This window comes from Oncorhynchus keta, chromosome 22, assembly GCF_023373465.1.
Source record: "Oncorhynchus keta strain PuntledgeMale-10-30-2019 chromosome 22, Oket_V2, whole genome shotgun sequence".
NCBI lineage: Eukaryota > Metazoa > Chordata > Actinopteri > Salmoniformes > Salmonidae > Oncorhynchus > Oncorhynchus keta.
In genome coordinates, this window is record NC_068442.1 from 57,564,581 (window position 1) to 57,577,601 (window position 13,021).

At 44.0% G+C, this 13,021-nt stretch overlaps 1 protein-coding gene across 5 annotated transcripts in view; it reads right to left on the bottom strand.

Moving 5' to 3' along the window:
• Nucleotides 1-6,139, bottom strand: part of tbc1d23 (TBC1 domain family, member 23) — a 142,098-nt gene extending 135,959 nt beyond the window's left edge. For 4 of the 5 annotated variants that reach the window (XM_052475766.1, XM_052475763.1, XM_052475764.1 and 1 more), the window contains exon 1: nt 5,982-6,139. In XM_052475766.1, coding sequence (XP_052331726.1) covers nt 5,982-6,019 — 38 coding nt within the window. In that variant the 5' untranslated portion in view covers nt 6,020-6,139. Of the gene's footprint in view, nt 1-5,758; nt 5,941-5,981 lie in introns of those variants that run through there. The other variant, XM_052475765.1, reaches the window with a different exon arrangement.
• Nucleotides 6,140-13,021: the final 6,882 nt, after the last annotated feature.

The window sequence follows — 13,021 nt, forward strand, 5'->3', positions numbered from 1 at the left end:
ATGGGTACCAGTACATGTGCAGGGGTAATAACATGGGTACCAGTACATGTGCAGGGTAATAACATGGGTACCAGTACATGTGCAGGGGTAATAACATGGGTACCAGTACATGTGCAGGGGTAATAACATGGGTACCAGTACATGTGCAGGGGTAATAACATGGGTACCAGTACATGTGCAGGGGTAATAACATGGGTACCAGTACATGTGCAGGGGTAATAACATGGGTACCAGTACATGTGCAGGGGTAATAACATGGGTACCAGTACATGTGCAGGGGTAATAACATGGGTACCAGTACATGTGCAGGGGTAATAACATGGGGGGCATAACATACCAGTACATGTGCAGGGGTAATAACATGGGTACCAGTACATGTGCAGGGGTAATAACATGGGTACCAGTACATGTGCAGGGGTAATAACATGGGTACCAGTACATGTGCAGGGGTAATAACATGGGTACCAGTACATGTGCAGGGGTAATAACATGGGTACCAGTACATGTGCAGGGGTAATAACATGGGTACCAGTACATGTGCAGGGGTAATAACATGGGTACCAGTACATGTGCAGGGGTAATAACATGGGTACCAGTACATGTGCAGGGGTAATAACATGGGTACCAGTACATGTGCAGGGGTAATAACATGGGTACCAGTACATGTGCAGGGGTAATAACATGGGTACCAGTACATGTGCAGGGGTAATAACATGGGTACCAGTACATGTGCAGGGGTAATAACATGGGTACCAGTACATGTGCAGGGGTAATAACATGGGTACCAGTACATGTGCAGGGGTAATAACATGGGTACCAGTACATGTGCAGGGGTAATAACATGGGTACCAGTACATGTGCAGGGGTAATAACATGGGTACCAGTACATGTGCAGGGTAATAACATGGGTACCAGTACATGTGCAGGGGTAATAACATGGGTACCAGTACATGTGCAGGGTAATAACATGGGTACCAGTACATGTGCAGGGGTAATAACATGGGTACCAGTACATGTGCAGGGGTAATAACATGGGTACCAGTACATGTGCAGGGGTAATAACATGGGTACCAGGGGTATGGGGTAATAACATGGGTACCAGGGGTATGGGGTAATAACATGGGTACCAGGGGTATGGGGTAATAACATGGGTACCAGGGGTATGGGGTAATAACATGGGTACCAGGGGTATGGGGTAATAACATGGGTACCAGGGGTATGGGGTAATAACATGGGTACCAGGGGTATGGGGTAATAACATGGGTACCAGGGGTATGGGGTAATAACATGGGTACCAGGGGTATGGGGTAATAACATGGGTACCAGGGGTATGGGGTAATAACATGGGTACCAGGGGTATGGGGTAATAACATGGGTACCAGGGGTATGGGGTAATAACATGGGTACCAGGGGTATGGGGTAATAACATGGGTACCAGGGGTATGGGGTAATAACATGGGTACCAGGGGTATGGGGTAATAACATGGGTACCAGGGGTATGGGGTAATAACATGGGTACCAGGGGTATGGGGTAATAACATGGGTACCAGGGGTATGGGGTAATAACATGGGTACCAGGGGTATGGGGTAATAACATGGGTACCAGGGGTATGGGGTAATAACATGGGTACCAGGGGTATGGGGTAATTGAGCTCAAAGTAACAGTTCAATGCATCAGTGATCAGTTTAGGCTCCTCCTACATGATACTCTAATTTGCCCTATACCAATGTTGAGGTTGCTACAACCTAGCCTACGAATTAAAGTTTATAACACAGCACAGGTCCAGAGACAAGTTGGAGTAATCAAGGTGACAGACAGAGACACATTCAATACCACCTTGCACACTCTTACCTGCATCTAGCGGATCTGGGGTGTAATCATTAGAACAAGTGTTTCTTTCCCCGTTTCAGAGGAGGATGGAAAATAGCTGTCCTCCGGCTACACCATGGTGCTACCCTAAGAGAGTGCTCGAGGCTACTATTTTTTTTTGCTAACGATGTTTCCAAAACCGTACCGTAAGAAATGCATGTTCACATACAGACTGAGTGTCAGGCTCGTAACTATAAAGTCCCCTGGGGAGAAGATACCTTCATCAATAGGCACTCAAGGTAGTTAGCATCTATCAATAGGCGCTCAAGGTAGTTAGCATCTATCAATAGGCGCTCAAGGTAGTTAGCATCTATCGATAGGCGCTCAAGGTAGTTAGCATCTATCGATAGGCGCTCAAGGTAGTTAGCATCTATCAATAGGCGCTCAAGGTAGTTAGCATCTATCGATAGGCGCTCAAGGTAGTTAGCATCTATCGATAGGCGCTCAAGGTAGTTAGCATCTATCAATAGGCGCTCAAGGTAGTTAGCATCTATCAATAGGCGCTCAAGGTAGTTAGCATCTATCAATAGGCGCTCAAGGTAGTTAGCATCTATCAATAGGCGCTCAAGGTAGTTAGCATCTATCAATAGGCGCTCAAGGTAGTTAGCATCTATCAATAGGCGCTCAAGGTAGTTAGCATCTATCAATAGGCGCTCAAGGTAGTTAGCATCTATCAATAGGCGCTCAAGGTAGTTAGCATCTATCAATAGGCGCTCAAGGTAGTTAGCATCTATCAATGGGGAAGATGAATGGCATCATTTGCCTAGAGTACGCTGGTTGACACATATACAGAGCCTGTTGGAATGTCCTTCACTTTACTATAATGACAAGAGGAACACGTTTAGCAGACTGTCTTTACACTATCCTGATTCCTGACCAAGCTGATGAAGGCCATTGTTCGGATAAGGGCTGAGTAGTCCACCATATTTTAATATATACCGGTATTGATTCAAGAACTGGTTTCAGTTTTTACTTTACTTTCTATAACTGTATTTTAATGTTTGGTTTGTTAAAATGTCCTATGCAACTCCAGCGCAGTGAGTTTTTATAGTTTACTTCCGTTTGCTACTTGAGTCATTTCTCCCCCTCTCCTACCGCTAACCACACCAAGCCCTGCATCACTCAAGGAGAGAGCAGGTACTCGACCACAGAGTCACCAGCACTTTCTTGCCGTTCACTCCCCATGGTCAGATGGAGGCAACAATGTCGGTGACCTGCTGCTTTCCACAAGCCTTCTAGAATCACACTTAGTTTGAGTATCTTACCGTCTCCAAACTACTGTCATCTAGTTTATTTTCTTAGCAAGGTGGGAGGCCTGCTCGCCTCCCTACCACTGAGGAAGTACAGTTCCCGCTCAGCCCAGTCAAAACTGTTCGCTGCTCTGGCCCCCCAATGGTGGAACAAACTCCCTCACGACGCCAGGACAGCGGAGTCAATCACCACCTTCCGGAGACACCTGAAACCCCACCTCTTTAAGGAATACCTAGGATAGGATAAGTAATCCTTCTCACCCCCCCTTTAAGATTTAGATGCACTATTGTAAAGTGACTGTTCTACTGGATGTCATAAGGTGAATGCACCAATTTGTAAGTCGCTCTGGATAAGAGCGTCTGCTAAATGACTTAAATGTAAAAAAATGTAAATGTGTTGGGAAAAATAAATTGTGTTAATGCTAATCGCTAGTTAGCTGGCAAGCTAGCTTGCTAAATATACGTAGCAAGTTAGCTTATACGGCCTGGTACCAGTGCAGGTCTAGATAAGATACTGTTGTACAAAAATGCTTATCAGAGAGGAATAGGTAAGCATGAATATGTTGGTTAGATAGTTATCTATATGACATAAGAAATCATGTAATGTAACATAATTAGGGTCACCTGGAAACACAGACCAACACTTTGGTTCCTACCGTAAAAAAAATATTTCTCACTGGCTTATTCATTCGTTGTCAAACAACAATGTACTCAAGCTGCTTCTCCCACTACATTCCAAGTATAGAATTATAATCACTATATTTCCACGATTCCAACAATTCACCAATTAACTAGTCCTAGATGTTTCGCAGACATGTGGATGCAATGATTGTATGACATGCTTGGGTACATGTATTTTACGACGCGAGCGCTGTGGTCAGCATGTTAGAGATGTCGACGATGAGTATGACATGCATGGGTACATGTATTTTACGACGCGAGCGCTGTGGTCAGCATGTTAGAGATGTCGATGATGAGTATGACATGCATGGGTACATGTATTTTACGACGCGAGCGCTGTGGTCAGCATGTTAGAGATGTCGACGATGAGTATGACATGTCTGGGTACATGTATTTTACGACGCGAGCGCTGTGGTCAGCATGTTAGAGATGTCGACGATGAGTATGACATGCATGGGTACATGTATTTTACGACGCGAGCGCTGTGGTCAGCATGTTAGAGATGTCGAGGATGAGTATGACTGGTCTCTAATGTCGCATTCAGAACATCTGGGAACTCTGAAAAATACCAGGACAAATCATGACATCAGTGATCTTCAGGTCAGGAATTCAGAGCTCTAGAAAGAGGACTGAGTTGGATTTTTTTCCCCAGTCGGGCTTGTTTCCCCCCCGAGTTCCCAGTTGTTTTGAACGTGGCGCAACGCAGAGGAAGCTTCAATTCAAAATCAATTGGGCAGCTCTGCATTATAATGTAGAAATAGATTCGTTATTCACCAAATATAGAGTATCACTGAGTAACCATCTTAATTTAGTGCCCATTACAGTGGGTATGTACTTCGAAAAAAAAAGGTATAGAGTAACCAAAAAAATAACAAATATTTTGCACCTCCAATTGCTGCCAGACTTCACTCATTACTGCCACACAGGTCAGAAGTCTTCAACAGTCAGTTAAGAACAATTCTTATTTACAATGATGGCTTACCCCGGCCAAACCCTGACGACGCTGGGCCAATTGCGTGCCACCCAATGAGACTCTCAAACACGGCCGGATGTGGTACAGCCTGGATTCGAACCAGGGACTGTAGTGGCGCCTCTTGCACTGAGATGCAGTGCCTTAGACTGCGCCACTTGGAAGCCCAAAATGTATACCTTGTTTGGAAGTACATACCAGCCGTAATGGGAGTAAATGAAGATAGTTGCTCAGCAAAACTCCAGCAGAGCTGTCTGATGGGAGTTTGAATCGGAACTTCGTGGGCGTCAGAGACCAGACACGTCATACACATTCAGCGTCGACATCTCTCGCTGCTTTCAAGACAACTAGAAACTCGGAAATAACAGAGGTCTAATCATAACGTCGGTGAAATTCAGGTTAGCTCTATAAAGATGCCCGAGTTTCCGACGTCACGTTCGAAACAAATTCTCAGTCGGAGTTATTTTTTCCCCGAGTTCCCAGTTGTTTTAAATGCACTCATATCGGAGATTTCTGAGTTCCCAGTTGTTTTAAATGCACTCATATCGGAGATTTCTGAGTTCCCAGTTGTTTTAAATGCACTCATATCGGAGATTTCTGAGTTCCCAGTTGTTTTAAATGCACTCATATCGGAGATTTCTGAGTTCCCAGTTGTTTTAAACGCACTCAAATCGGAGATTTCTGAGTTCCCAGTTGTTTTGAACGCGGCATAACGCACAGATACTGTGGCAGCCAGATCCTCACTTCACAGCCATTAGGACAACTTTGATGATAGGGGATGAATGGCTACTGTCGACAATAGAAAAAAATATAATTAAGCCACAACCTCTCGAGTCTACAGCTAGCTAGCTAACGTTAGCAATATTTACACATCAAAATCCTAAACAATACCAGCAGTGTCGCTCAGGAATGACAACACTAGTTGTAGCTAGCTAGTATTACAAACAAACAATCGAATTGCCGAGCTACTTTCTTGTGAAAGCCTACCTAGACTAACGAAACGTTAGCTGGGCTGTTTCAGATGAGAGCATCGCTCGATCTCCGGCTAGTAGCTAATCGATACAGTCCAAAACCATCATCACCCCAGAACGGCAACCTACTTTTCCCAGATGTAACGTAGCTAACAAATTGTGTTTTATATTGTGAAAATACCGATTCATCCGATGTCATAAGTATCTCTGACAACAGTGATAATTATATTGAATCTTACCAGCTGCCTTCAAGAACTTCCTCCACTGCATCCGCCATTGCTGTGTTGACGTCAACGTCAAAATTGCCGTCCAGAAGAGCATGGAGAGGATTCGATTAATGCCCAGGACCTTCCCAGGGTGAACTTGGTTAGCGTTGGTTGCCTCCGGGCAATGAGCCAGGGTCCCCGTTTTGGCAGGCAACGAAGTCGACTCAAAACAAAAGTGATGTAGGTTACGTATGTAGAGTAATGAGTAGGATTCTGTGTTTTCACATGTAAACGTAATAAGCGATAAGCATGCTTTATATACCTTTATCAGACAATGAAAACAAAACTATATTTTAATGAAAATATATGTATGTTTCTGAGCGATGCATCATGCTGCGTTTTTGATAACATGACCCAGCAGCGCACTGTACGATTTGGAATTGCGCTCCTCCCTCACCGCTTCTGATGATTCACGCCATAGCCCGGTACACCACAGTTCAGCTTAATCGAATTCCCTCATTGTGTGGCGAAGGGTGAGAAGGCCACTTGTTGCCTCCCTTTCTCTCTAAAATTACTATTAATTCAATGATGACCCTTTTATAACAACACAGTTAGTTTTGCCTCTCTTGGACATTCTCTCGGAGAAAATATAAAACATTTGGTCACAAACACACAGAATAATATTATATGCCATTTAGCAGACGCTTTATCCAAAGCGACTTACAGTCATGTGTGCATACATTCTACATATGGGTGGTCCAGGGGATCGAACCCACTACCCTGGCGTTACAAGCGCCATGCTCTACCAACTGAGCTACAGAAGGACCATATATTGTTATTATATATTATATTATTATATTATTATTATAAGGCCATCAGACTGTTAAACATCTATCACTAACATTGAGTGGCTGCTGCCAACATACTGACTCAAATCTCTGGCCACTTAATAATTAAAAATCGGATGTAATAAATGTATCACTAGTCACTTTAAACAATGTTTACATACCCTACATTACTCATCTCATATGTATATACTGTACTCTATACCATCTACTACATCTTGTTTACATACCCTACATTACTCATCTCATATGTATATACTGTATTCTATACCATCTACTGCATCTTGTTTACATACCCTACATTACTCATCTCATATGTATATACTCTACTCTATACCATCTACTGCATCCTGCCTATGCCGTTTGGCCATTGCTCATCCATATATTTATATGTACATATTCTTATTCAATCCTTTACACTTGTGTTTATAAGGTAGTTGTTGTGAAATAGTTAGATGACTTGTTAGATATTACTGCACTGTCGGAACTAGAAGCACAAGCATTTTACTATACTCGCATTAACATCTGCTAACCATGTGTATGTGACCAATACAATTGGATTTGATTTCATCTGAAACTTTTTGCCCAAAAATTATGCTTTTTTTTTACCCGGATAAAGCTGATGAAACACTAAATCAACTTCAGTTGGTGCTAAACACGGCTGCTAGAATCTTGACTAGAACCAAACAATGTATCATATTACTCCAGTGCTAGCCTCTCTACACTGGCTTCCTGTTAAGGCCAGGGCTGATTTCAAGGTTTTACTGCTAACCTACAAAGCATTACATGGGCTTGCTCCTACCTATCTTTCTGATTTGGTCCTGCCGTACATACCTACACGTACGCTACGGTCACAAGACGCATGCCTCCTTACTGTCCCTAGAATTTCGAAGCAAACAGCTGGAGGTAGGGCTTTCTCCTATAGAGCTCCATTTTTATGGAATGGTCTGCCTACCCATGTGAGAGATGCAGACTTGGTCTCAACCTTTAAGTCTTTATTGAAGACTCATCTCTTCAGCAGGTCCTATGATTGAGTGTAGTCTGACCCAGGAGTGTGAAGGTGAACGGAAAGGCACTGGAGCAACGAATCGCCCTTGCTGTCTCTGCCTGGCCGGTTCCCCTCTCTCCACTGGGATTCTCTGCCTCTGAGCCTATTACGGGGGCTGAGTCACTGGCTTACTGGTGCTCTTCCATGCCGTCCCTAGGAGGGATGAGTCACTGGCTTACTGGTGCTCTTCCATGCCGTCCCTAGGAGGGATGAGTCACTGGCTTACTGGTGCTCTTCCATGCCGTCCCTAGGAGGGGTGCTTCACTTGAGTGGGTTGAGTCACTGACGTGATCTTCCTGTCCTGGTTATATCCTTCCTGTTTGGCCCTGTCCGGGGGTGTCCTCGGATGGGGCCACAGTGTCTCCTGACCCCTCCTGTCTCAGCCTCCAGTATTTATGCTGCAGTAGTTTATGTGTAGGGGGACTAGGGTCAGTTTGTTATATCTGGAATACTTCTCCTGTCCTATCCGGTGTCCTGTGTGAATTTAAGTATGCCCTCTCTAATTCTCTCTTTCTCTCTCTCTCTCGGAGGACCTGAGCCCTAGGATCATGCCTCAGGTATGATGACTCCTTGCTGTCCCCAGTCCCCCTGGCCGTCCTGCTGCTCCAGTTTCAACTGTTCTGCCTGCGGCTATGGAACCCTGACCTGTTCACCGGACGTGCTACCTGTCCCAGACCTGCTGTTTTCAACTCTCTAGAGACAGCAGGAGCGGTAGAGATACTCTGAATAATCGGCTAGGGAACCCTGACCTGTTCACTGGACGTGCTACCTGTCCCAGACCTTCTGTTTTCAACTCTCTAGAGACAGCAGGAGCGGTAGAGATACTCCTAATGATCGGCTATGAAAAGCTGACTTGCTGCACCCTCGACAACCACTGTGATTATTATTATTTGACCCTGCTGGTCATTTATTTACATTTGAACATCTTGGCCATGTTCTGTTATAATCTCCACCCGACACAGCCAGAAGAGGACTGGCCACCCCACATAGCCTGGTTCCTGTCTATGTTTCTTCCTAGGTTTTGGCCTTTCTTGGGAGTTTTTCCTAGCCACCGTGCTTCTACACCTGCATTGCTTGCTGTTTGGGGTTTTAGGCTGGGTTTCTGTACAGCACTTTGAGATATCAGCTGATGTAAGAAGGGCTATATAAATACATTTGATTTGATCTTGTGTCCTGAACCCTGTCCTCGCATTTCAAGGCTGCGCCGAGACATTGATTTATCAACACCCGAGTCCCGCTTAGGTAACCCCAACTGTAAATGATCAGCATTATATTTTTTCTCTAGGTTTGCAACAAGTAACCATCATTGACTTATGTTTTAATCCCCACCCAGCTCTGGGCTGCAACTCACTCAAGGTGTTGACCCAATGGTACAGTTCTAGACCAGTGGTTCCCAACCAGGGGTTCCCAACCAGGGGTACTGGGACTAGACCATAGGGTTACTGGTAAAATGCACACGAGGGGGAACATCAGGGGTACTCCGGGCAGAGAAAAATTCAGTTAGTGTTACAGTAACCAAAAAAGGTTAGGAACCATTGTTCGAGACAATCTTTGTTTGGCCAGGGTATGCCATCATTGAAACTCAGTCTGATATGAAATCCCACAGCTGCAGCCTCAGACTGATTCCTGTAAATAACAGAAGTTTGATTTTGAAAATTGATTTTATTAAACTCGGGCTTCTCAAAAAAAAAGCGGTGGACATTCTGGTTATAACCTTGACTAAAGAAGTCTATGCTCTGATGGGTATCTGTTCTAATGTTTCTAGATCTGCTAGAGTTGGTAAAAGAGGAGGTGTGGTCATATACAGTTGAAGTCGGAAGTTTACATACACACTAGCCAAATACATTTAAACTCAATTTTTCACAATTCTGGACATTTAATCCTAGTAAAAAATCCCTGTTTTAGGTCAGTTAGGATCACCACTTTATTGTAACAATGTGAAATGTCAGAATAATAGTAGAGAGAATTATGTATTTCAGCTTTTATTTCTTTCATCACATTCCCAGTGGGTCAGAAGTTTACATACACTTTATAAGTATTTGGTAACATTGCCCTAAATTGTTTAACTTGGGTTAAACGTTTCGGGTAGCCGTCCACAAGCTTCCCACAATAAGTTGGGTGAATTTTGGCCCATTGCTCCTGACAAAGCTGGTGTAACTGAGTCCGGTTGTAGGCCTCCTTGCTCACACATGCTTTTTCAGTTCTGCCCACAATTTTTATATATGATTGAGGTCAGGGCTTTGTAATGGCCACTCCAATGCCTTGACTTTGTTGTCCTTATACTTTTGCCACAACTTTGGAAGTATGCTTGGGGTCGTTGTCCATTTGGAAGACCCATTTGCAACCAAGATTTAACTTCCTGACTGATGTCTTGAGATGTTGCTTCAATATATCCACCTAATTTTCCTTCCTCGTGATGTTATCTATTTTGTAAAGTGCACCAGTCCTTCCTGCAGCAAAGCACCCCCACAACATGATGCTGCCACCCCCGTGCTTCACGGTTGGGATGGTGTTCTTCGGCTTGCAAGCCTCTCCCTTTTTCCTTCAAACATAACGATGGTCATTATGGCCAAACATTTCTATTTTTGTTTCATCAGACCAGAGGACATTTCTCCAAAAAGTATCATCTTTGTCCCCATGTGCAGTTGCAAACCATAGCCAGGCTTATTTTATGGTGGTTTTGGAGCAGTGGCTTCTTCCTTGCTGAGCAGCCTTTCAGGTTATGTCAATATAGGACTTGTTTAACTGTAGATATAGATACTTTTGTACCTGTTTCCTCCAGCGTCTTCACAAGGTCCTTTGCTGTTGTTCTGCACTTTTCACACCAAAGTACGTTCATCTCAAGGAGACAGAACGCGTCTCCTTCCTGGGCTGTATGATGGCTGCGTGGTCCCATGGTGTTTATACTTGCATAATATTGTTTGTACAGATGAACGTGGTACCTTCAGGCATTTGGAAATTGCTCCCAAGGATAAACCAGACTTGTGGAGGTCTACATTTTTTTCTGAATTCTACAATTTTTTTGGTCTTGGCTGATTTCTTTTGATTTTCCCATGATGTCTGTAAACAATTGTTGGAAAAAGTACTTGTGTCATGCACAAAGTAGATGTCCTAACCGATTTGCCAAAACTATAGTTTGTTAACAAGAAATCTGAGTTTTAATGACTCCAACCTAAGTGTATGTAAACTTCTGACTTCAACTGTATATGTCCAATACAGTATATATTACTGTCTTATCTATACGGTTTTGTAATCACTTCACCCCTACCTATAGGTCCAATACAGTATATATTACTGTCTGTTATCTATCCTGTTTCCTAGTCACTTTACCCCTACCTACAGTGGGGAGAACAAATATTTGATACACTGACGATTTTGCAGGTTTTCCTACTTACAAAGTATGTAGAGGTCTGTAATTGTTATCATAGGTACACTTCAACTGCGAGAGACGGAATCTAAAATAAAAATCCAGAAAATCACATTTTATGATTTTTAAGTAATTAATTAGCATTTTATTGGTGGTTTGGATCTTGTGATTATCCTGCAAGTTACAAGTCAACATAAAAATAATGACCATGTGATGTCTTGTTTGTAGATCATCGCTGCAGTCCCCTCTGGTGGTTGAACTTGGTAGGTTCTCTGAAAGCGGGGCGGTTCATCACAAGGATGGACAGTTGATGTCCGGTTGGTGATCGCCATTGCGGTCCCCCCCTCTGGTGGTTTACCTTGGTAGGCTCTCTGACAGCGGGGCGGTTCATCACAAGGATGGACAGTTGATGTCCGGTTGGTGATCGCCATTGCGGTCCCCCCCTCTGGTGGTTTACCTTGGTAGGCTCTCTGACAGCGGGGCAGGCCGCCACAAGGATGGACAGTTGCTGTCCGGTTGGTGATCGCCATTGCGGTCCCCCCCTCTGGTGGTTTACCTTGGTAGGCTCTCTGACAGCGGGGCAGGCCGCCACAAGGATGGGCAGTTGATGTCCGGTTGGTGATCGCCATTGCGGTCCCCCCCTCTGGTGGTTTACCTTGGTAGGCTCTCTGACAGCGGGGCAGGCCGCCACAAGGATGGGCAGTGGGAGTCCGGATTTGCGATCGCCGTTCCGGACCCGTCGTCTGGTCGTCCAGACTGGAAGATCTGGGCAGTAACTTATGTTAACAGCTCACACACACTCACAAAATATATAATTACATGACAATGAGCGTGGCACTAAGTGATGGATGTATAGGGACTTTGTTTATGGCTCTATCGCTTCTTAAGTGTCAAGGGAACTGAACCGAAAAGGAATGAAAGCATAAAGAAAAGATATACCAAATATAGTTATCACACCAAAAACATCTAATTGGACTGTATTCTATATAAGTCCAATGTCCTGGAAAAATGACTCTACCATGGCATTGTCTCTAATGTCATTTCTAGGGTTTTCCTACTTGGTGTGTTGCTTAGGCACTAACCTAAGTTGATAACTATATGATAAATCAACAGCTGTAAGGCACTCGTTTTGGGCAGTCTACAGGGCTGACCTATGGACTTCTGGGAAGATAACTGGTGAGTACTGTAGCTGTAGAGTCAAAGGCTCAACGTAAATGTTCAACTTTACTAAGGCTGGTATTTTGCTCTGACCCTTAAGTGATCCTAGCATAAATCCTAATCGGATGTTCCCTTGTACATGTGCGTTTATGCTTACACAAGAGTGCATGTCAAGGGAAGAAAACCAAGTATGCTGGCAGACTACAACTTGTTCAGAATGAGTCTGACGTAATCAGGTCATTTTCAAGGTCAATGCCTGGAGGTCAGTCAGAACTGGTGTCGAGGGAGTCTGTAATGGTTTTACTACGAATCACTGTCTTCTACTATTGTAGTCGCGATAGGTATGCAGAAGTCTATTTCATAGCTATGTTATCCACGGAGGAGCTGACCTCATGACGGAAGTATTCTTTAAGTATTGGACCAGTCGTACGTGGTGTGATCATGGTACATTCTAATAACTTTCCTCCTGAATGGAGGATTCTATTTATTAGAGTGTGTTAACAATTGGAAGAGTGCTCTGGAGATTCCCTTCCCCTTGTTGCACTCTGAGTGACTCCTAACTACTCTGTCGCTGTTGTCAAGAGTAATTTGATTGGTTAGGTCTCTAACGTTCTTACTGATTGTAGCTGATCTGACTGTTGCTGTCATTGGTACT